General features: G+C 40.0%; 1 protein-coding gene across 5 annotated transcripts in view; it reads right to left on the bottom strand.

Annotated features, from left to right (window-relative positions):
- The window catches only part of LOC128706599 (uncharacterized), a 482754-nt gene extending 460046 nt beyond the window's left edge, over nucleotides 1-22708 (bottom strand). For all 5 annotated transcript variants that reach the window (XM_070090188.1, XM_070090200.1, XM_070090197.1 and 2 more), the window contains exons 1-2: nucleotides 22479-22708; nucleotides 6548-6683 (exon numbers count right to left, since the gene is read on the bottom strand). In XM_070090188.1, the coding sequence (XP_069946289.1) occupies nucleotides 6548-6683; nucleotides 22479-22702 (360 nt within the window). In that variant the 5' untranslated portion in view covers nucleotides 22703-22708. The remainder of the gene's footprint in view (nucleotides 1-6547; nucleotides 6684-22478) is intronic.
- Between the last annotated feature and the right edge of the window lie 1233 nt (nucleotides 22709-23941).

Here is a 23941-nt window from a genome sequence, read left to right as displayed (position 1 = left end):
TTATTCTTACTGAGACCTGGCTTAAGCAGGACACAATAGATATCTACCCTCTACCAGGATACACAACAATTCACAACTGCAGACCAAACCAAGTTGGGGGTGGTATTGCAATCTATTACTCTAACCAATTATCTTGTATTAGCACCACTTGCTTTAGTGATGAATATGGGGAATACATTTTTGCTAATTTTACTGTAAAAACCTTAAGACACCTATAACAATCGGTGCCATTTACCGGATACCTCACACAAACATCCCAAATTTCAGTGAGAAATTAAAGTCACTAATAACAAACAGACAAATGAATAAGCACCACCTTCTCTTAGCTGGAGACTTCAACATCAACCTTGGCTTACTAGATGATCAGCCTGTAACTGATTTCATCAACAATATGAACAACACACTTCTCATACCAACAATAACTAAACCAACCAGGCTCACTGAGACAAGTGCAACCATAACAGACCACATATGGACCAATATACTAGCCCCCCTTAAATCAGGGATAATCACAGATAGCACTACAGACCACTACCCTACCTTCCTCCTGACAAACATTAATAAACCACCACTTGAATACAACAAAGTCTCATTTAGACTCCATGACGAGGCCTCAATAAGGAAGTTCACAACTGACCTAGAGATTGTTGACTGGCCTACAGAATTCTCCAAGGCCAATGGTATTGATGACTGGACAGACATTTTTCTTAACAAATTACTTAGACTATACAACAAACATTGTCCTATAAAAACGAAACAGATCACAAACAAACGGCTTGGTTGCCCATAAATAACCAGCACCATTCTGAAATCCATTGACAAGAAACACCAATATGAAAAGCAATAAAGACAGGGCTTAATACACAAAGATATTCTTAAACACTATTCATCAGTTCTCACAAAAGTAATAAAGAAAGCCAAACAACTATACTACTCAGTAGATTCACAGACACTAGAGGAGATATAAAAAAGACCTGGAAAACACTCTCTCAGATTCTAGGGACCCACAAACTGAAAAAAACCAAGAATATTGTCCTAACTAAACCTAATGAAACACCACTACATCCCACTGACACAGCTAACAAGATAAACGACTTCTTCTCAACCATAGAATCTAATCTCGCCAATAAAATCCCACATACTAATGCCCATGCCGGGGACTACCTAGATGGGAATTTCCCAAATTCCTTCTATCTTGCACCAACTGAGCCCTCGGAAGTCACTGAGATTATAAAGTCACTTAAAAACAACTCAGGGAATCTGTCTAATGTCCCACCATTACTGTACAAGCGAGTGGCCCATAAACTTTCGCATGCTATTTCATTACTTTTTAACAAGTCACTAGAAACTAGCACCTTCCCGAAACTACTCAAGATGGCAAGGGTTACACCAATACATAAAGGTGGTGACCCTACAGACTTAAACAACTATAGGCCAATATCAAACTTATCATTGCTATCCAAAATCTTTGAGAAACTCGTGCACAGGAGACTATATTCATTTATAACAGGACAAAACATACTCAACCCCTGCCAATTTGGATTTAGGAAAAATAAAAGCACTAATGATGCAATCATAAAAATGCTAGATCTGCTTTACACAGCATTGGAAAATAAGGAATATCCACCAGGAATTTTTATTGACCTAAGAAAAGCTTTTGACACAGTAGACCACGACATCCTACTCCACAAACTTGACCATTACGGTGTAAGAGGCCATGCGCTTGCTTATTTCAAATCTTACCTTACTAATAGGTATCAGTATGTTACCATTAAAGACACAGCATCAACAACACGGCCACTTGATACTGGAGTTCCGCAGGGAAGTGTCCTTGGTCCCCTGCTCTTCCTCATATACATCAATGATCTTCCAAACGTATCCCAACACCTGAAACCCATTCTCTTTGCTGACGACACGACTTATGTCATCTCTCACCCTAATCTTGCCACCCTCAACACCATTGTTAACGAGGAGCTGATCAAAATATCGACTTGGATGACAGCCAATAAACTTACGCTTAACACTGACAAAACCTACTATATTATGTTTGGTAGCAGAGCAGGAGATGCACAAATTAACATTAAGATCGACAACACTCTAATTACCAGACATAATGAGGGCAAATTCCTAGGCCTATACCTTGACAACAACCTGAATTTCAGCACCCATATCCAACACATAACCAAAAAAATTATCCAAAACAGTTGGGATCCTCTCCAAGATACGATACTACGTGCCGCAAAATGCCCTTCTCACACTATACCACTCACTTATTTATCCATACCTCACCTATGCTATTTGTGCCTGGGGATCAACTGCAGCAACACACCTAAAGCCAATAATAACCCAACAAAAAGCTGCAGTAAGAATAATCACTAAATCCCATCCCTGGCAACACACCCCCCCACTCTTCATAGATCTAAACTTACTCCCTGTTCAGTACATCCACACTTACTACTGTGCAATCTACATCTACAGGACCTTAAACTCAAATATCAACGTTGACCTAAAACGCTTCTTGATAGTTGTGACAGAACCCACAGGCATAACACCAGACACAAACATCTCTACGACATTCCCCATGTCCGACTAAACCTTTACAAAAATTCAATGTATGTCAAAGGCCCTAAATTCTGGAACACCCTACCTGAGAACTCTAGAACTGCAGACACATTCATCACCTTCAAAACTACCATTAGAAAACATCTTATCTCCCTGATAAACCCCATCAACTAACTACACGAATACCACCTGGTGGTTCACACTTACACTCACTCACCCATTTGACCATAAACAGAAATATTAATCTCAATCTTAAAATAATGAATCCTATGATACTCCAATACTGAAACTATGTACTGTGCCAAAACAAAAGCATTCACATTGCTAAACTCACAAACTAGTATTTAGTCACTTAGCCATAATACCAACTTACCTCATAATTTGTAATATTTTAAAATAAGGAATTAAACTAAGTCTGCCCGAAATGCCTAGCCATGCTAGGCGTTCTAGTGGTACACTCTGTAATCATTATTTAACTACATGTAAACCACACAACAACCAAATTCTGTAAATTCAACATTGTAATCTTTATAGAGAATAAACTTTGAATTTGAATAACTTAATTAAATTTAGGAAAACCATAAACAGACAGAGGTAGGACTAAATTACATTATGTGTTATATTACTTTCAAGAAAGATTTTCGTTAGTTTTAGTGCACTATTCACAATTTGAATGACTTGTTAAATTACTTACATGTATCTAAGCATAAATTAAAAAAAAAATGTATAACATAATTTGATTTGTTTGACCAATTCAGCTTATAAGTTAAACACAAAATAAACGGTATTTTTGTATTTTTATTCACATAAATGATGAACTTTCTCAAACAAATGGCAATATTACTTTTTTCATATGGGTTTAGATTATTATGGAACAGGATAGCAGATGAACAAGGAGACTTTAGGAAGGGTAGGGGGTGTGTAGACCAAGTGTTTGCAGTGACATACAGGTGAACAGTAGTTAGATAAGGGTCAAGAGGTTTTTGTGGCAGTTATAGATTTGGAAAAGGCGTATGATAGGGTGGATAGGGGGGCATTGTGGCAGATGTTGCAAATGTATGGAATAGGAGGTAGGTGACTGAAAGCAGTGAAGAGTCTTTACAAGGAGAGTGAGGCTCAGGTTAGAGTATGTAGGCGAGGAGATTATTTCGCAGTAAAAGTAGGCCTTAGACAAGGATGTGTGATGTCACCATGGTTCTTCAATATATTTATAGATGGAGTTGTAAGAGAAGTGAATGCTCAGGTGTTGGCAAGAGGTGTGGGGTTAAAAGATAAAGATCTAACACAAAGTGTGGGTTTTCACAGTTGGTCTTTGGTGATGACACTGTGCTGTTGGGAGATTCTGAAGAGATGTTGCAGAGGTTGGTGGAAGAATTTGATAGGGTATGTAAAAGAAGGAAATTAAAAGTGAATATAGGAAAGAGTAAGGTGATGAGGATACCAAAAAAAATTAGGTAATAGAAGATTGGATGTCAGATTGGAGGGACAGAGTATGGAGGAGGTGAATGTATTCAGATATTTGGGAGTAGATCTGTCAGCAGATGGGCCTAGGGTCTATGAAGGGGCTTGTGCTTCAATTTCGACGCGCTCATGATAAATATACAAAAAAATATGATTTAGGGTTTTGTTTACAGAAAAATAGTTTAAGTATCTGGGAACATTTTGGTGAAAACCCCATTGTAATACGATGTTTCTAAAGCAAATTATAGCTACTTGAAACATGTCAGGTGATGACCTGCCAGGTAAATATATGCGTAAGTGCGAGGTGAATTTTTTATATATTTTTTGTTTGTTTTTTAATTTTCTGTCTATTTTTCTTTCTAATACACTAAATTTACCACTTAATATCATTACAATGTAGGAGGAGCTTATATCAGAAGAGGGAGAAGCTTGAATGATGATGCAACAACCAGTAGCCATGACAACAATCTGATCACCACTCACAAGATGTCTTATACTGACGCTATTATTACTAATATCCTTTTTCTGTTTATATCATTTGTTCAGTAATGATAGTATGCATAATATAACTTGGATAAAAGATAAGAAAGCCAGCTAAAATAATAATATTTGTATATTATACCTGGAGGTGGTGGCCGAAGTTGATGAAATGATTACGCTAAATCCTCCCTATAAGAGAAGGGTTTTCTATGCTACCTCTGGTAGCACTACAGAAAATGGTGTTTTTAACACAGGGAAACAAAAAGAAATCACTTCTATCGCATAAACCCAAAGTAGCGCGATTATCGTCATTTTTTTTTTTATTTCTTGACGTAATTAGCTAGTCCGCGCATTTACCTGAATATCTCGAAACTAGGATTTTGGTCTATTGCTTGTCACTGGACCATTATTAATGATTGGACTGAAATGATTTTCACAGACAATATAAAATGAAGTGTGTTTGAATTGACAAAAGTGAACTTTTTGGAATATCTCAAATATTTTTCATTTTGTGGTGGGTAAAAGGCAGATATTTTGGTGAATGTCAAAAAAGCACACCAAATGTATTTTTTTTCACCATAATAATAAGGTATATTAGATGAACTGTATCCATTAAATATTCCTTTTAGACGTATTCTAACAGTTAGAATTGTCAGAAGTGTCACTCGTGGTGCCAATTTGTCATGCCATGCTGCCATATGTCAAAATCAGTAAATATTTTTGTTCTCTGTTGTTTGTTGGCACTTCTAAATGTACACCAAAAATAAAAGAAATTGGGCAAAAAATAAAGGAGGGGAACGACATTGAAGCACAACCCCCTGAAAGATGAGGAGAATCATAGAAGTGACGATGGAAAAAAGGCGAGTGGTGTATTGAGGAGTCTGTGGAGCAAAGAACCTTACCCATAAAAACAGAGAGAAATGTACGAGAGTATAGTTATAATAATGCTCCAATGCTCCTGTATGGGTGTAAGGCATGGGTGGTGAATGTTGCAACACGAAGGCTGGAGGCAGTGGAAATGTCATATCTGAGGGCAATGTGTGGTGTGAATATAATGCAGAGAATCTGTAGTCAGGAGATTAAGAGGAGTAGAAAGATTACCAAAACTATTATCCAGAGGGCTGAGGAGGGGTTACCGAGATGGACTGGATATATAGAGGCTGGAACTTAATAGAATGACTTAGAGAGTGTACAAATCTGTAACATGTTCACACAAGCATACGTGAAAGGAGCAAATGGGGACCAATGGTTTTTAGGACTTGACATGCTGCTGGAGTGTAAGCAAGGCAAGGTAACACTTATGAAGGGATTCAGGGAAACCGGCAGGCCAGGCATGATTCTTGGAAATGTGAAGTACAGTGGCATTCTGAAAGAGGGGTGTTAATGTTGCAGTTTTATAACTGTAGTGTAAGCATGCCTCTGGCAAGACAGTGATGGATTGAATAATGAGGAAGGGTTGTTGAGGTGGTTCGGACATGTAGAGAGAATGGAGCGAAACAGAATGACTTCAAGAGTGTATCAGTCTGTAGTGGAAGGAAGGCGGGGTAGGGGTCGGCCTAGGAAAGGTTGGAGAGAGGGGGTAAAGGAGGTTTTGTGTGCGAGGGGCTTGGACTTCCAGCAGGCATGCGTGAGCGTGTTTGATAGGAGTGAATAGAGACAAATGGTTTTTAATACTTGACGTGCTGTTGGAGTGTGAGCAAAGTAACATTTATGAAGGGGTTCAGGGAAACCCGCAGGCCGGACTTGAGTCCTGGAGATGGGAAGTACAGTGCCTGCACTCTGAAGGAGGGGTGTTAATGTTGCAGTTTAAAAACTGTAGTGTAAAGCACCCTTCTGGCAAGACAGTGATGGAGTGAATGATGGTGAAAGTTTTTCTTTTTCGGGCCACCCTGCCTTGGTGGGAATCGGCCAGTGTGATAATAATAATAAAATTTTTTTTTTTTATCAGGCCACCCTGCCTTGGTGGGAAACGGCCGATGTGTTAATAAAAAAATCTTAATTAATAAAAAAAAAAAAAAAAAAAACATAGCAAGGCAGTAACAACCTCAGCTTCCTCCAGGAGGGCCAAGTAGTCTGGTGGGATGACTTCTCTCAAGTTCTGATTGTTCCTCTTGGCATTTGCAATCATTTCCATCACCTCCTCCATTCTGGAAAGCCTTTCCTTGGCTTTGGCAATTTCTCTGAATTGAGACAAAAAAAATTAATTCCTCTTGATTAAAAAAAAGTATTAAACATGGAAGAAAAAACATTAATTTATTGCAAATACTGTACTACTTAAATTTTTTTTTTTTTTTTATATAAATATCACCTACAGATGCTTAACATGATTTAATAGCATTGTTATTGATCAATATTAGAAAATAATGCATGTCACTTGATGTTGCAAACAAAAAAAATATTTTTCAATTCTCTTAACAGCGTAAATTAGTATTGTATGTACAGTGGACCCCCGATTAACGATATTTTTTCATTCCAGAAGTATGTTCAGGTGCCAGTACTGACCGAATTTGTTCCCATAAGGAATATTGTGAAGTAGATTAGTCCATTTCAGACCCCCAAACATACACGTACAAATGCACTTATATAAATACACTTACATAATTGGTCGCATTGGGAGGTGATCGTTAAGCGGGGGTCCACTGTATTTTGTGAACAGCATATACAATACTGCTACTACTATTGTACATAAATTAAAAGCCCTTGCATTAGTACTGACATGTAACAAGCTTTTCTATACAAAAGTGACTGATGACAAAACTTCATGCAAGCATGAGCAATATCATACTTAAGCATCTTCAAACAGAATTCTATACTGAGAGAACATAATTTAACCCTTTGAGGGTTTCAGCCGTACTAGTACGGCTTACGACCCAGGGTTTTTGACGTACTAGTACGCCTAAATTCTAGCGCCCTCAAATCTAGTGGGAGAAAGCTGGTAGGCCTACATATGAAAGAATGGGTCTATGTGGTCAGTGTGCACAGTATAAAAAAAATCCTGCAGCACACAGTGCATAATGAGAAAAAAAAAACTTTGACCGTTTTTTTGGAATAAAACAGCGACTTTGCACTATATTTTCGTATGGTATTTATTGTTGTATTCTAGTTTTCTTGGTCTCATTTTATAGAATGGAAGACATATTACAGAAATTGAGATGATTTTGACTGGTTTTACAATGAAAAGTACCTTGAAATTGAGCTCAAAGTAGCAGATATGTTCGATTTTTACCAAAGTTCAAAAGTAAACAAATCATGCCAAGCGTCCAATGCACGTCAACAAGTGAGTCTAATATTCTTTCGCAAGTGTGCCAATATTATTTATACCATTTTTTACACTAATGCAGTAGTCTGCATAACAGTAAATCTTTTATTTTTTGTGAGAATAAAAATTCAAAGTGGAAAGCAAAAGAATGTAAGAGGGGCCTTGAGACGTGACTAATGAACAGAGGAAATGTCATTTTAGTGCCAGGAATGTCTTTCTTATTTATTCTGGACCATATTCGGAAATTGGCATCTTTTGAAATTTAGCAAAATTGCTAAATTCTGACCACTGTACTGGATAGTTCAAATTGGTAAATGGGTGGTTTCTTGCACTCACTCGATGGAAACAATGAAGTTCTAGCAAAATATTCATGTTTTATGTAAACAAGTACAGTGGAATTGGCCGAAAATGGGGCTCGAAGTGAGCAAAATCGCCGATGCGTAAACATTGTCGAGACCGCTAACTTCATGAGAGCATAATTCCGTAAGTTTTCCATCAAATTTCATACTTTTGGTGTCATTATGATCGGGAAAAGATCCCCTATCTTTTCATAAGAATTTTTTTTTTTTTTTTTTTTTTTAACCCTTTGACTGTTTCAGGCCCCTCTCTGAAACTGTCATTCTATGTCGCCAAATATTCAAAAAAAAAAAAATTATTTTTTCTTATGAAAATGTTAAGATTATTTTTCCGAGTGTTTTAGTCCAAAAAAAAAATTTTTGCCATCGGTACTTACCGAGATATAGAGCCGTGAAGTTTGCAGAAAATGAGCCGCGTATGGCAACAGCGGCGACTGCCGCTCACCCGGTAAACTTTAGTTTACTTGTAATTGAAGGTTTTTTGTTTTTTTCACTATTTTATTTTTTCACATAACTTATGTGGCCTATGAGACCAAAGTAAGGTGCAATGTATATATATACACTCGTTGTATACAACACAATAAGCACACAAACATAATTATCAATATATTGTTTACAAAACTTGTTTACAAAAACAAACAAACAATCATCCTCCTCCTCCTCCTTCTCCTTCTCCTCCTCCTCCTTCTCCTCCTCCTCCTCCTTCTCCTCCTCCTCCTCCTTCTCCTCCTCCTCCTCCTTCTCCTCCTCCTCCTCCTCCTTCTCCTCCTCCTCCTTCTCCTTCTCCTCCTCCTTCTCCTCCTCCTTCTCCTTCTTCTCCTCCTCCTCCTTCTCCTCCTCCTCCTTCTCCTTCTCCTCCTCCTCCTCCTCCTTTTCCTTCTCCTTCTCCTTCTCCTTCTCCTTCTCCTTCTCCTTCTCCTTCTCCTCCTCCTCCTTCTCCTCCTCCTTGTCTTGTGTGCGAGTGTGTGGCTTATAATTGTTTTGAGTCAGAAGTCGGCAGCTGTCAAAGTGACATATTGTCTCATTAGTCATTACCCCTTCCGCCTGTCAAAACAATGGGGTCGGATGCTGCTTCCCCTCCTCCATTCTATCTAATTATCTTTCTCCCTCATTCTATATCTTTCAATCTGTCTCTCTTTCTATCTGTCTGCCTATCTCTGTCTCACAGGTACACATAAATACAAGTATACATAGTGTAAATTACCTAGGATAACCCAAGAAATCCAGACAAAGTGCTATACTCTGCTTGAAGATGTGAGTAAACGTGATGACACAGTCTTGTGGCTCTCTCTGAGACAGAGAGCTAGATGGACAGACAGGGAGCTTGACAGACAGACAAATAGACAGACAGAAATGTTTGTGTACCAGCAAAAACAAAGGGAGGGCGATGGTCATGTAATATTACCCTCCTTTATGCTCATCAAAGTCAGCTCTTATCAGATGTTATCTCCCCTTATCTTGTCACTGTCATGGGGTGGACTTTTTTTTTTCTTGCTTCAAGGGAACAATATTATTACATCTTCTTCTTCCTCCTCCTCCTCCTCCTCCTCTTCTCCTCCTCCTCCTCCTCCTCCTCCTCTTCCTTCCCTCCTCCTCCTCCTCCTCCTCCTCCTCTTCCTCCCCTCCTCCCCCTCCTCCTCCTCCATTGCTTTTGGTCTCAAACTCCTCCAAATCATGAAATTGATCTTCACTGACACTTCCATCTGTGTTAGAGCATCACTTGGGAAGAGAAGAGTCCCAGATTTGCTGGGGAATCACATATTTCTTACCGCTAGACATGCTGAAAAAGGACAACTGAAATGGCATTCCCACAATGCACCACTGGCTCCCCGATTTTTTTTATATGGTGCACACTGACCATGGAGACCCATTCTCTCACATGTGGGCCTACCAGCTTTCTCCTGCTTGATTTGAAGCTGCTAGAATTTATGCGTATAAATACGTCAGAAACATTGGCTCGTAAGACGTATTTATACGTCGGAAACAGTCAAAGGGTTAAATTTGGCTGACCCTGAGAACGAGTCTCAGAGAGGGCCTGTCGACCCTCAAAGGGTTAAAGAGAGGGACTAACAGAATTGCAGGTGACCAAGGTGGCAGAGGTCATGCATGTAACATTATCATTAGTCAAATGAAAGCAAGACCTCATAGTTGTTCTAACCCTGTAGCCCAGCCACAGGGCTGATGACTTATGAAACAATGCACAGGGAATGTTTCACTTTCTTTGGACTTTCCCCTCATAAGTTCATAACATTTAGGTAAAATAAGTTTTAAATTGTTAAAGCATAATAAAACAATCATTCAATACATTTGTCTCGGTCAAGTGGTGATAGCTTCAGTGATTATTATACTATTGTAACCATAACAAAGTATTAAAACTGTAGGCGTCATATATTGCCTAGGAAATGGGAGATAATCAATGTGATTGAAAGGGAGAGTAGCTCTAATTACTTGGATCAAGAGTTCTTCACCTAGGTAATAGGATGGTAGACAGCAACCACCCAGGGAGTTACTACCATCCTGCCAGGTGAGTGTAAACCAAAAGCCTGTAATTGTTTTACATAACGGTAGAATTGCTGCTATTTTTTTTCTGTCTCATAAACATTCAAAATTTCAGGTACATCTTGCTACTTCTACTTACACTAAAGTCACACTAAACATGCATATACAAGCATATATATACACACCCCACTGGGTTTTTCTCTATTTTCTTACTAGTTCTTGTTCTTGTTTATTCCCTCTTATTTCCATGGGAAAGTGGAACAGAATTCTTCCTCCGTAACCCGTACATGTCGTAAGAAGCGACTAAAATGCCGGGAGCAAGGGGCTAATAACCCCTTCTCCTGTGTACATTACTAAAGTTAAAATGAGAAACTTTTGTTTTCCTTGTTGGGCCACCCCGCATCAGCGGGATACCACCAGCTTGTTTAAAGACCCACTCTACAGCCTCCTTGCTCATCTGCAATCCTACTCTGTCTTGCCTCTAATTCTCTTGATAATAACCCTACCGTACACTTTACCTGGTATACTCAGTAAACTTTTTATTATTTTATTATTAGCACACTGGCCGTTTCCTACCAAGGCAGGTGGGTGCTTTACACTACAGTTTTTAAACTGCAACATTAACACCCCTCCTTCAGAGTGCAGGCACTGTATTTCCCATCTCCAGGACTCAAGTCTGGCCTGCTCACACTCCAACAGCACAGCACGTCAAGTATTAAAAACCATTTGTCTCCATTCACTCCTATCAAACACGCTCATGCATGCCCGCATGAAGTCCAATCCCCTCGCACACAAAACCTCCTTTACCCCCTCCCTCCAACCATTCCTAGGCCGACCCCTACGCCGCCTTCCTTACACTACAGACTGATACACTCTTGAAGTCATTCTGTTTCGCTCCATTCTCTCTACATGTCCGAACCACCTCAACAACCCTTCCTCAGCCCTCTGGACAACAGTTTTGGCAATCCCGCACCTCCTCCTAACTTCCAAACTACGAATTCTCTGCATTACGTTCACACCACACATTGTCCTCAGACATGACATCTCCACTGCCTCCAGCCTTCTTCCCGCTGCAACATTCATCACCCATGCTTCACACCCATATAAGAGCGTTGGTAAAACTATACTCTCATACATTCCCCTCTTTGCCTCCAAGGACAAAGTTCTTTGTCTCCACAGACTCCTAAGTGCACTGCTCACCCTTTTCCCTTCAACAATTCTATGATTCACCTCATCTTTCATAGACCCATCCGCTGACACGTCCACTCCCAAATATCTGTATACATTCACCTCCTTCATACTCTCTCCCTCCAATCTGATATCCAATCTTTCATCACCTAATCTTTTTGTCATCCTCATAACCTTACTCTTTCCCGTATTCTTTTTTAATTTTCTTCTTTTACATACCCTACCAAATTCATCCACCAACCTCTGCAACTTCTCTTCAGAATCTCCCAAGAGCACAGTGTCATCAGCAAAGAGCAACTGTGACAACTCCCACTTTGTGTGTGATTCTTTATCTTTTAACTACACGCCTCTTGCCAAGACCCTCACATTTACTTCTCTTACAACCCCATCTATAAATATATTAAACAACCATGGTGACATCACACATCCTTGTCTAAGGCCTAATTTTACTGGGAAGTAATCTCCCTCTTTCCTACATACTCTAACTTGAGCCTCACTATCCTCGTAAAAACTCTTCACTGCTTTCAGTAACCTACCTCCTATACCATACACCTGCAACATCTGCCACATTGCCCCCCTATCCACCCTGTCATACGCCTTTCCAAATCCATAAATGCCACAAAAACCTCTTTAGCCTTATCTAAATACTGTTCACTTATATGTTTCACTGTAAACCCCTGGTCCACACACCCCCTACCTTTCCTAAAGCCTCTTTGTTCATCTGCTATCCTATTCTCAGTCTTACTCTTAATTCTTTCAATAATAACTCTACCATACACTTTACCAGTTATACTCAACAGACTTCTCCCCCTACAATTTTTGCACTCTCTTTTGTCCCCTTTGCCTTTATACAAAGGAACTATGCATGCTCTCTGCCAATCCCTAGGTACCTTACCCTCTTCCATAAATTTATTAAATAATAGCACCAACCACTTCAAAACTATATCCCCACCTGCTTTTAACATTTCTATCTTTATCCCATCAATCCCGGCTGCCTTACCCCATTTCATTTTACCTACTGCCTCACGAACTTCCCCCACACTCACAACTGGCTCTTCCTCACTCCTACAAGATGTTATTCCTCCTTGCCCTATACACGAAATCACAGCTTCCCTATCTTCATCAACATTTAACAATTCCTCAAAATATTCCCTCCATCTTCCCAATACCTCTAACTCTCCATTTATTAACTCTCCTCTCCTATTTTTAACTGACAAATCCATTTGTTCTCTAGGCTTCCTCAACTTGTTAAACTCACTCCAAAACTTTTTCTTATTTTCAACAAAATTTGTTGATAACATCTCGCCCACTTATTCCCCTATAATTTTTACAATCTCTTCTGTCCTCCTTCCCATTATATGAAGGACCTATGCACACACTGCCAATCCCTGGGTACCTTCCCCTCTTTCATACATTTATTAAACAAAAACACCAACTGTTCTAATACACTATCCCCCCCCCCTTGCTTTTAACATTTCTGTCATGATCCCGTCAGCTCTAGCTGCTTTACCCCCTTTCATTCTATATAATGCCTCACGCACCTCCGCCACGCTCACATCCTGCTCTTCTTCACTCCTGAATGATGTTATACCTCCCCGGTCAGTGCATGAAATTACTGCCTCCCTTTCTTCATCAACAATTAAAAGTTTCTCAAAATATTCCCGCCATCTACCCAATACCTCCAGTTTCCCATCAACTAACTCCCTAACTCTGTTTTTAACTAACAAATCCATATGTTCCCTAGCCATTCTTAACTTGTTGATCTCTAAATTTTTTTCTCATTTTCAGCAAATTTTTTTGACAGTGCCTCTACCACTCTATCATTTGCTCTCCTTTTGCACTCTCTCATCACTGTCTTCACCTATCTTTTACCCTCCCTACACTCTGCCCTTCTCTTATCACTTCTGCTTTGCAAAAACCTCTCATAAGAAACGTTTTTCTCTTTTATCACACAATTTACTTCATCATTCCACCACTCACTCCTCTTTCGTCCTGTACCCACCCTCCTATAGCCACAAACTTCTGCCCCACATTCTAATACTTCATTTTTAAAACTATTCCAACCCTCTTCAACCCCCACACTACCCATATTTGCACTAGCCCACCTTTCTGCCAATAATTGGTTTTATCTCATTGTAACTTCCTCCTTCCTTAGTTTATACAATTTCACCTCTTACTTGCTGTTGCCATATTTCTTTTGTCCCATCTACCTCTTACTCTAACTATAGCTAAAACTAAATAATGATCTGATATATCAGTTGCCCCTCCATGAACATGTACATTCTGAAGCCTGCCCATCAACCTTTCATCCACCAATACATAATCTAACAAACTACTTTTATTTCGTGCTATATCATACCTTGTATACTTATCCACTTTTTCATAAAATATGTATTACTTATTAAAAAACCTCTTTCTACACATAGTTCAATTAAAGGCTCCCATTTTCATTTTTCCCTGGCACCCAAAATTTACCTACTATTCCCACCACAACATTGTTACCCACCTTAGCATTGAAATCCCCAACCACAAGTACTCTCACACTTGGTTCAAAACTCCCCACGCATTCACTCAACATTTCCCAAAATCACTTTTTTTTTTTTCTTTTTCAACAAGTTGGCCGTCTCCCACCGAGGCAGGGTGACCCAAAAAAGAAAGAAAATCCCCAAAAAGAAAATACTTTCATCATCATTCAACACTTTCACCACACTCGCACATTATCACTGTTTTTGCAGAGGTGCTCAGAATAAAACAGTTTAGAAGCATATATGTACAAAGATACACAACATATCCCTTCAAACTGCCAATATCCCAAACCCCTCCTTTAAAGTGCATGCATTGTATTCCCATTTCCAGGACTCAAGTCCGACTATATGAAAATAACCGGTTTCCCTGAATCCCTTCACTAAATATTACCCTGCTCACACTCCAACAGATCGTCAGGTCCCAAGTACCATTCGTTTCCATTCACTCCTATCTAACACGCTCACGCACGCTTGCTTGAAGTCCAAGCCCCTCGCCCACAAAACCTCCTTTACCCCCTCTCTCCAACCCTTTCGAGGACGACCCCTACCCCTCCTTCCTTCCCCTATAGATTTATATGCTTTCCATGTCATTCTACTTTGACCCATTCTCTCTAAATGACCAAACCACCTCAACAACCCCTCTTCTGCCCTCTGACTAATGCTTTTATTAACTCCACACCTTTTCCTAATTTCCACATTCCGAATTTTCTGTATATTATTTACACCACACATTGCCCTTAGACAGGACATCTCCACTGCCTCCAACCGTCTCCTCGCTGCTGCATTTACCACCCAAGCTTCACATCCATATAAGAATGTTGGTACTACTATACTTTCATACATTCCCTTCTTTGCCTCCATAGATAATGTTTTTTGACTCCACATATACCTCAACGCACCACTCACCTTCTTTCCCTCATCAATTCTACGATTAACCTCATCCTTCATAAATCCATCCGCCGACACGTCAACTCCCAAGTACGTATCTGAAAACATTCACTTCTTCCATACTCCTCCTCCCCAATTTGATATCCAATTTTTCTTTATCTAAATCATTTGATACCCTCATCACCTTATTCTTTTCTATGTTCACTTTCAACTTTCTACCTTTACACACATTCCCAAACTCATCCACTAACCTTTGCAATTTTTCTTTAGTCTCTCCCATAAGCACAGTATCATCAGCAAAAAGTAACTGTGTCAATTCCCATTTTGAATTTGATTCCCCATAATTTAAACCCACCCCTCTCCCGAACACCCTAGCATTTACTTCTTTTACAACCCCATCTATAAATATATTAAACAACCATGGTGACATTACACAGCCCTGTCTAAGACCTACTTTTACCGGGAAGTATTCTCCCTCTCTTCCACACACCCTAACCTGAGCCTCACTATCCTCATAAAAACTCTTAACAGCACTTAGTAACTTACCACCTATTCCATATACTTGCAACATCTGCCACATTGCTCCCCTATCCACTCTATCATATGCCTTTTCTAAATCCATAAATGCAATAAAAACTTCCCTACCTTTATCTAAATACTGTTCACATATATGCTTCAATGTAAACACTTGATCTACACATCCCCTACCCACTCTGAAGCCTCCCTGCTCATCCGCAATCCTACATTCTGTCTTACCTCTAATTCTTTCAATTATAACCCTACAGTATACTTTTCCTGGTATACTCAGTAAACTTATTCCTCTATAATTTTTACAATCTCTTTTGTCCCCTTTCCCTTTATATAAAGGGACTATACATGCTCTCTGCCAATCCCTAGGTACCTTCTCCTCTTTCATACATTTATTAAACAAAAGGACCAACCACTCCAACACTATATCCCCCCTGCTTTTAACATTTCTGTCATGATCCCATCAGTTCCAGCTGCTTTACCCCCTTTCATTCTACGTAATGCCTCACGTACCTCGACCACACTTACATTCTGCTCTTCTTCACTCCTAAAAGATGGTATACCTCCCTGGCCAGTGCATGAAATTACCGCCTCCCTTTCTTCCTCAACATTTAAAAGTTCCTCAAAATATTCTTGCCATCCACCTAATACCTCCATCTCCCCATCTACTAACTCCCCTACTCTGTTTTTTAACTGACAAATCCATACTTTCCCTAGGCTTTCTTAACTTGTTTAACTCACTCCAAAATTTTTTCTTATTTTCATTAAAATTTCTTGACAGTGCCTCTCCCACTATCATCTGCTCTCCTTTTGCACTCTCTCACCACTCTCTTCACCTTTACTTCATCATTCCACCAATCACTCCTCTTTCCTCCTGCCCCCACCCTCCTATAACCAGAAGCTTCTGTCCCACATTCTAATACTGCATTTTTAAAACTATTCCAACTCTTTTCAACCCCCCCACTACTCATCTTTGCACTAGCCCATGAGCATCACCTATGATAATTAAAAGTAAAAATATGACAGTACCTAAAAGACTTGATGAAACTAAGGAAACACACTGATACATGGAAGATGGAATTTAATGTATATATAGAATATAAGTGTTGTAAAAGTCAACTAAAATGATGGGAACAATGGGCTAGTAACCCCTTTTCCTATAATAATTACTAAAAATAATAATAAGAAAATTGTCAAAGTGGGAAGTCTGAATGTGCGTGGATGTTGTGCAAATGATAAGAAATGAAAGAATTAGAGGTAAGACAGAATGTAGGATTGCGGATGAGCAAGGAGGTTTTAGAGTGGGTAGGGGATGTGTAGATCAAGTGTTTACATTGAAGCATATATGTGAACAGTATTTAGATAAAGGTAGGGAAGTTTTTATTGCATAGAGTGGATAGGGGAGCAATGTGGCAGATGTTGCAAGTATATGGAATAGGTGGTAAGTTAGTAACTGCTGTAAAGAATTTTTATGAGGATAGTGAGGCTCAGCTAGGAAGTAGGTTGGTAGACAGCAGCCGCCCAGAGAGGTACTACCATTCTGCCAAGTGAATGTAAAATGAAAGCCTGCAATTGTTTTACATGATGGTAGGATTGCTGGTGTTTTTTCTGTCTCCTAAACATGGAAGGTTTCAGGTATGTCTTGCTACTTCAATTTAAACTTAGGTCACACTACACATACATGTACAAGCATATATATACACATCCCTCTGGGTTTTCTTCTAATTTCTTACTAGTTCTTGTTCTTGCTTATCTCCATGGGGAACTGGAACAGAATTCTTCCTCTGTAAGCTATGCGTGTTGTAAGAGGCGATTAAAATGCCAGGAGCAAGGGGCTAGTAACCCCTTCTCCTGTATATATTACTAAATGTGAAAGGAAAAACTTTTGTTTTTTCCTTTTGGGCCACCCCGCCTCGGTGTGATACTGCCGGTGTTGAAAGAAGAAAGAAGTGAGGCTCAGCTTAGGGTGTGTAGAAGAGAGGGAGACTACTTCCCGGTAAAGGTAGGTGTTAGACAGGGATGTGTAATGTCACCATGGTTATTTAATATACAGTGGACCCCCGCATAACGATTACCTCCAAATGCGACCAATTATGTAAGTGTATTTATGTAAGTGCATTTGTACGTGTATGTTTGGGGGTCTGAAATGGACTAATCTATTTCACAATATTCCTTATGGGAATAAATTCGGTCAGTACTGGCACCTGAACATACTTACGGAGTGAAAAAATATCGTTAACCGGGGGTCCACTGTATTTATAGATGAAGTTGTAAAAGAAGTAAATGCTAGGGTGTTCAGTAGGGGTAGGATTAAATTATGGGGAATCAAATACAAAATGGGAATTGACACAGTTACTTTTTGCTGATGATACTGTGCTTATGGGAGATTCTAAAGAAAAACTGCAAAGGTTAGTGGACGAGTCTGGAAGTGTGTGTAAAGGTAGAAAGTTGAAAGTGAACATAAGAACATAAGAAAGAAGAAATGCTGCAACAGGCCTACTGACCCATGCAAAGCAGGTCCATGCAGCCCCCCGGCCTAGAACAATGACCACCTAGTCAGGTCACTTCCACTTAAGGAAGGAGCACGGCACCAGACCTGGTAGCCCAATCTAGTCAGGTCCAACTCACACCCACCCACTATTGGCAGAAAGGTGGGCTAGTGCAAACATGAGTAGTGGGGGGCTTGAAGAGGGTTGGAATAGTTTTAAAAATGCAGTATTAGAATGTGGGGCAGAAGTTTGTGGTTATAGGAGGGTGGGAGCAGGAGGAAAGAGGAGTGATTGGTGGAATAATGAAGTAAAGAGTGTGATAAAAGAGAAAAAGATAGCTTATGAGAGGTTTTTACAAAGCAGAAGTGTTATAAGAAGAGCAGAGTATATGGAGAGTAAAAGAAAGGCAAAGAGAATGGTGAGAGAGTGCAAAAGGAGAGCAGATGATAGTGTGGCAGAGGCACTGTCAAGAAATTTTAATGAAAATAAGAAAAAATTTTGGAGTTAAACAAGTTAAGAAAGCCTAGGGAAAGTATGGATTTGTCAGTTATAAACAGAGTAGGGGAGTTAGTAGATGGGGAGATGGAGGTATTAGGTAGATGGCGAGAATATTTTGAGGAACTTTTAAATGTTAAGGAAGAAACAGAGGCAGTAATTTCATGCACTGGTCAGGGAGGTATACCATCTTTTAGGAGTGAAGAAGAGCAGAATGTAAGTGTGGGGGAGGTACGTGAGGCATTACGTAAAATGAAAGGGGTTAAGCAGCTGGAACTGATGGGATCATGACAGAAATGTTAAAAGCAGGGGGGGATATAGTGTTGGAGTGGTTGGTACTTTTGTTTAATAAATGTATGAAAGAGGGGAAGGTACCTAGGGATTGGCGGAGAGCATGTATAGTCCCTTTATATAAAGGGAAAGGGGACAAAAGAGACTGTAAAAATTATAGAGGAATAAGTTTACTGAGTATACCAGGAAAAGTGTACGGTAGGGTTATAATTGAAAAAATTAGAGGCAAGACAGAATGTAGGATAGCGGATAAGCAAGGAGGTTTCAGAGTGGGTAGGGGATGTGTAGATCAAGTGTTTACATTGAAGCATATATGTGAACAGTATTTAGATAAAAGTAGGGAAGTTTTTATTGCATTTATGGATTTAGAAAAGGCATATGATAGAGTGGATAGAGGAGCAATGTGGCAGATGTTGCAAGTATATGGAATAGGTGGTAAGTTATTAAATGCTGTAAAGAGTTTTTATGAGGATAGTGAGGCTCAGGTTAGGGTGTGTAGAAGAGAGGAAGACTACTTCCCGGTAAAAGTAGGTCTTAGACAGGGATGTGTAATGTCACCATGGTTGTTTAATATATTTATAGATGGGGTTGTAAATGAAGTAAATGCTTGGGTGTTTGGGAGAGGGGTGGGACTAAATTTTGGGGAATCAAATTCAAAATGGGAATTGACACAGTTACTTTTTGCTGATGATACTGTGCTTATGGGAGATTCTAAAGAAAAATTGCAAAGGTTAGTGGATGAGTTTGGGAATGTGTGTAAAGGTAGAAAGTTGAAAGTGAACATAGAAAAGAGTAAGGTGATGAGGGTGTCAAATGATTTAGATAAAGAAAAATTGGATATCAAATTGGGGAGGAGGAGTATGGAAGAAGTGAATGTTTTCAGATACTTGGGAGTTGACGTGTCGGCGGATGGATTTATGAAGGATGAGGTTAATCATAGAATTGATGAGGGAAAAAAGGTGAGTGGTGCGTTGAGGTATATGTGGAGTCAAAAAACGTTATCTATGGAGGCAAAGAAGGGAATGTATGAAAGTATAGTAGTACCAACACTCTTATATGAGTGTGAAGCTTGGGTGGTAAATGCAGCAGCGAGGAGATGGTTGGAGGCAGTGGAGATGTCCTGTTTAAGGGCAATGTGTGGTGTAAATATTATGCAGAAAATTCGGAGTGTGGAAATTAGGAAAATGTATGGTGTTAATAAAAGTATTAGTCAGAGGGCAGAAGAGGGGTTGTTGAGGTGGTTTGGTCATTTAGAGAGAATGGATCAAAGTAGAATGACATGGAAAGCATATAAATCTATAGGGGAAGGAAGGCGGGGTAGGGGTCGTCCTCGAAAGGGTTGGAGAGAGGGGGTAAAGGAGGTTTTGTGGGCAAGGGGCTTGGACTTCCAGCAAGCATGCGTGAGCGTGTTAGATAGGAGTGAATGGAGACGAATGGTACTTGGGACCTGACGATCTGTTGGAGTGTGAGCAGGGTAATATTTAGTGAAGGGATTCAGGGAAACCGGTTATTTTCATGTAGTCGGACTTGAGTCCTGGAAATGGGAAGTACAATGCCTGCACTTTAAAGGAGGGGTTTGGGATATTGGCAGTTTGGAGGGATATGTTGTGTATCTTTATATGTGTATGCTTCTAAACTGTTGTATTCTGAGCACCTCTGCAAAAACAGTGATAATGTGCGAGTGTGGTGAAAGTGTTGAATGATGATGAAAGTATTTTCTTTTTGGGGATTTTCTTTCTTTTTTGGGTCACCCTGCCTCGGTGGGAGACTGCCGACTTGTTGACAAAAAAAAAAAAAAAAATTAAAACTACAAAACGATTAGCGTCTATGACGGTACTCGACTCACAAGTTTAAAGCTGAATGGGAATCTAACTCCTTGCTTCCTTTTCTTGATGTTCATGTCCACCACTTAGACACAGGTTTTGCCTTTTCCGTTTACCACAAGCCTATGCACAGTGGCATGTACATTCACTACTTTTCTTATCATGCTTCCTCTGTCAAGAGAAGTGATCTTATCTCCCTCTTTCTCCGTGCTCTCCACATATGTGATCCTCACTTCCTTCAATCTGAAGTTCCCACTCTTCATAATTCATTTTTCCGTCTTGGCTACCCTTCCCATTTCACTGACTCTGCCTTCTCACATGCTAAACATAGTTTCTTCTCTCCCAAACTCTCTACTCCTGGGAACTCTTCTGTCCTCTGCCTTCCCTACATTTCCGGTCTTTCTAATCTCAACAACTCTCTCCGTTCCTTAGACATCAAACTTACTTTCTGCCAGACTAACACTTTTCGCACTAATCTCATTCATACCTCTCCTCCCTCTACAGATGCTCCTGGTGTCTACTGTATTTCTTGTTCCTCCTGTCCTCTTCAATACTTTGGAGAAACTGGCCGATCTCTTTCTGACAGACTTAGGGAGCACAAAAATTGTGTTAGGCTTGCCGACACTAACAATGCTCTTTTCTGTGACGTCAAAGATCAATCATTCTACCGACTGGTCTTCTGCTATAACTGTCTTCCCTACTCCCAACTTTAACAGTCACTGTCTGGTTGAATCCTCCCTAATACAATTTTCCTTGTATGAATCTTAGTCCTGGCTTCGTCTCTGTAGATGCCTTCCTCTCCCACTACATTGTAAAATGCTCCGAACCTCAAAACACTCGTAACCTAACCTGATTCCTCCTTTTTCTTCTTCACCCTCTTCCCCTTTTCCTCTTTCATTTTTCTCCTTTGGGTTGTCTTTCTTCTGCCCTGTGTATTTGTTCCTTTTATTTATTTATTTGTTTTCCCCCCCTTGGTGTTCTTGCTCTTACCCTCTGCGGGCACCTAGCTCCCTTGCAGTGCTCCTCTTTGTTAGTATTTGACTGGCCCCCCTACTCTTACCATCTCCCCACTACTACTTCCTTCCACCTCCCCTACTACTACCACCACCTCCTGCCTATATATACCCATCCTGCTCTCCTTTTTGTTAGTGTGACTTTGTAAATGGTCCAAGTCGGACCGAAACATCGTCGTAAGCTCCTCTCTTCTATGTGCGGGTTATCTGTGTATTGTTCCAGTCACAGTATTGTGCCTTTTTGTTATCCAAAAATGTTTCAACAACAGCTATCATGTCTGGACGTCGAGTGTTCACAAAACTGTGTGAGCTCTCCATCATTGGTATGAAACCTTTAATGTTGGCCTACAGGATGCTGTCTCTACCATTACAGATTAAAAAAAATGCCAACACAGAAGGGTTTTCATTTTTTTTTTAGGGGGGGGGGGGGTAACAAATTAAAGGTTAATGTTTGAGGAAGCTTCTCTACAATACCATCTTATTAAGGAAGGGGTTATTAGCACATACCCCAAGGCACTAAAGGCAGAGACAGAAAATTAACTTTTCTTGCTCTCATATAATATGTTCAGAAGAATAAGCCTAAGTTACACTTGATGGCCATGACATGATAGGACAACTTACTGGTATTTGTGCATCACTTCTGGGTTCTGTCTCTCAGCTTCACTTAGCCTGATCCTCCGACCAGCTATTTCTAACACCTCTCCACCCACCGCTCCCTCCACAACAGGGGCCCTCTCAGCCTCGGTTCCTACTCCAGAGAGTCTAACCTTTGCAGCCTCGGCTTCCTCTAAACGCTTTTGTGATTCCAGCATTCTTCTTTCATCCTGAAATATCATGAATTTCATTTAAATTGCGAAACAATTCATGAATGGTACAATTAATAATGATAAAAACTGGTAATGTTGACAAAGACTATGCCTCACAGCAAAAATACGCATACTGTGCAAATAAGAACATAAGAACGAAGGAACACTGCAGAAGGCCTACTGGCCCATGCGAGGCAGGTCCAAGTCTCCTACCGGCTTAAGCCAATGCACCCAACCTAGTCAGGTCAGGTCACATTGACTTAAGGGAGGAACATGGCAACCGACCTGGTAGCACAAGCTATCAGGTCCAACTCACACCCACCCACATCACATCCACTCATGTAATAAATAACAAAAAGGCACAATACCGTGACTGGAACAATACACAAATAACCCGCACATAAAAGAGAGAAGCTTACGACGACGTTTCGGTCCGACTTGGACCATTGACAAAGTCAAACTAACAGAGGTGGAGCAGGACAGCTATATATAGGCAGGAAGAGGTGTGTTAGTGTGACTTTATCAATGGTCCAAGTCGGACCGAAACGTCGTCGTAAGCTTCTCTCTTTTATGTGCGGGTTATTTGTGTAGTGTATCCACTCATGTATTTATCCAACCTATTTTTAAAGCTACACAACGTTCTGGCCTCTATAACTGTACTCGGGAGTTTGTTCCACTCATCCACAACTCTATTACCAAACCAGTACTTTCCTATATCCTTCCTGAATCTGAATTTTTCCAACTTAAAACCATTGCTGCGAGTCCTGTCTAGGCTAGATATTTTCAGCACACTATTTACATCCCCTTTATTTATTCCTGTCTTCCATTTATACACCTCAATCATATCCCCCCTAATTCTACGTCTTTCTAGAGAGTGCAGATTCAGGGCCCTTAGTCTATCCTCATAGGGAAGGTTTCTGATACATGGGATCAACTTTGTCATCCTCCTTTGTACATTTTCCAGAGAATTTATATCCATTCTGTAATACGGTGACCAAAACTGTGCAGCATAATCTAAATGAGGCCTAACCAAGGATGTATAGAGTTGAAGAACAACCTGAGGACTCCTATTATTTATGCTTCTTGATATGAAGCCAAGGATTCTATTAGCTTTATTGTGAACGCTTATGCACTGTTGTCTTGGTTTCAGATTACTGCTAACCAGAACTCCTAAATCTTTTTCGCAATCCGTAATATTAAGATCTACATTATTTAGTTTATATGTGGCATGGTTATTGTCCTGTCCAACATTTAGAACTTTGCATTTGTCTATATTAA

The sequence above is a fragment of the Cherax quadricarinatus genome, chromosome 3, assembly GCF_038502225.1.
Source record: "Cherax quadricarinatus isolate ZL_2023a chromosome 3, ASM3850222v1, whole genome shotgun sequence".
In the NCBI taxonomy this organism is placed as follows: domain Eukaryota; kingdom Metazoa; phylum Arthropoda; class Malacostraca; order Decapoda; family Parastacidae; genus Cherax; species Cherax quadricarinatus.
This window is presented reverse-complemented; position numbering and strand designations above follow the sequence as displayed.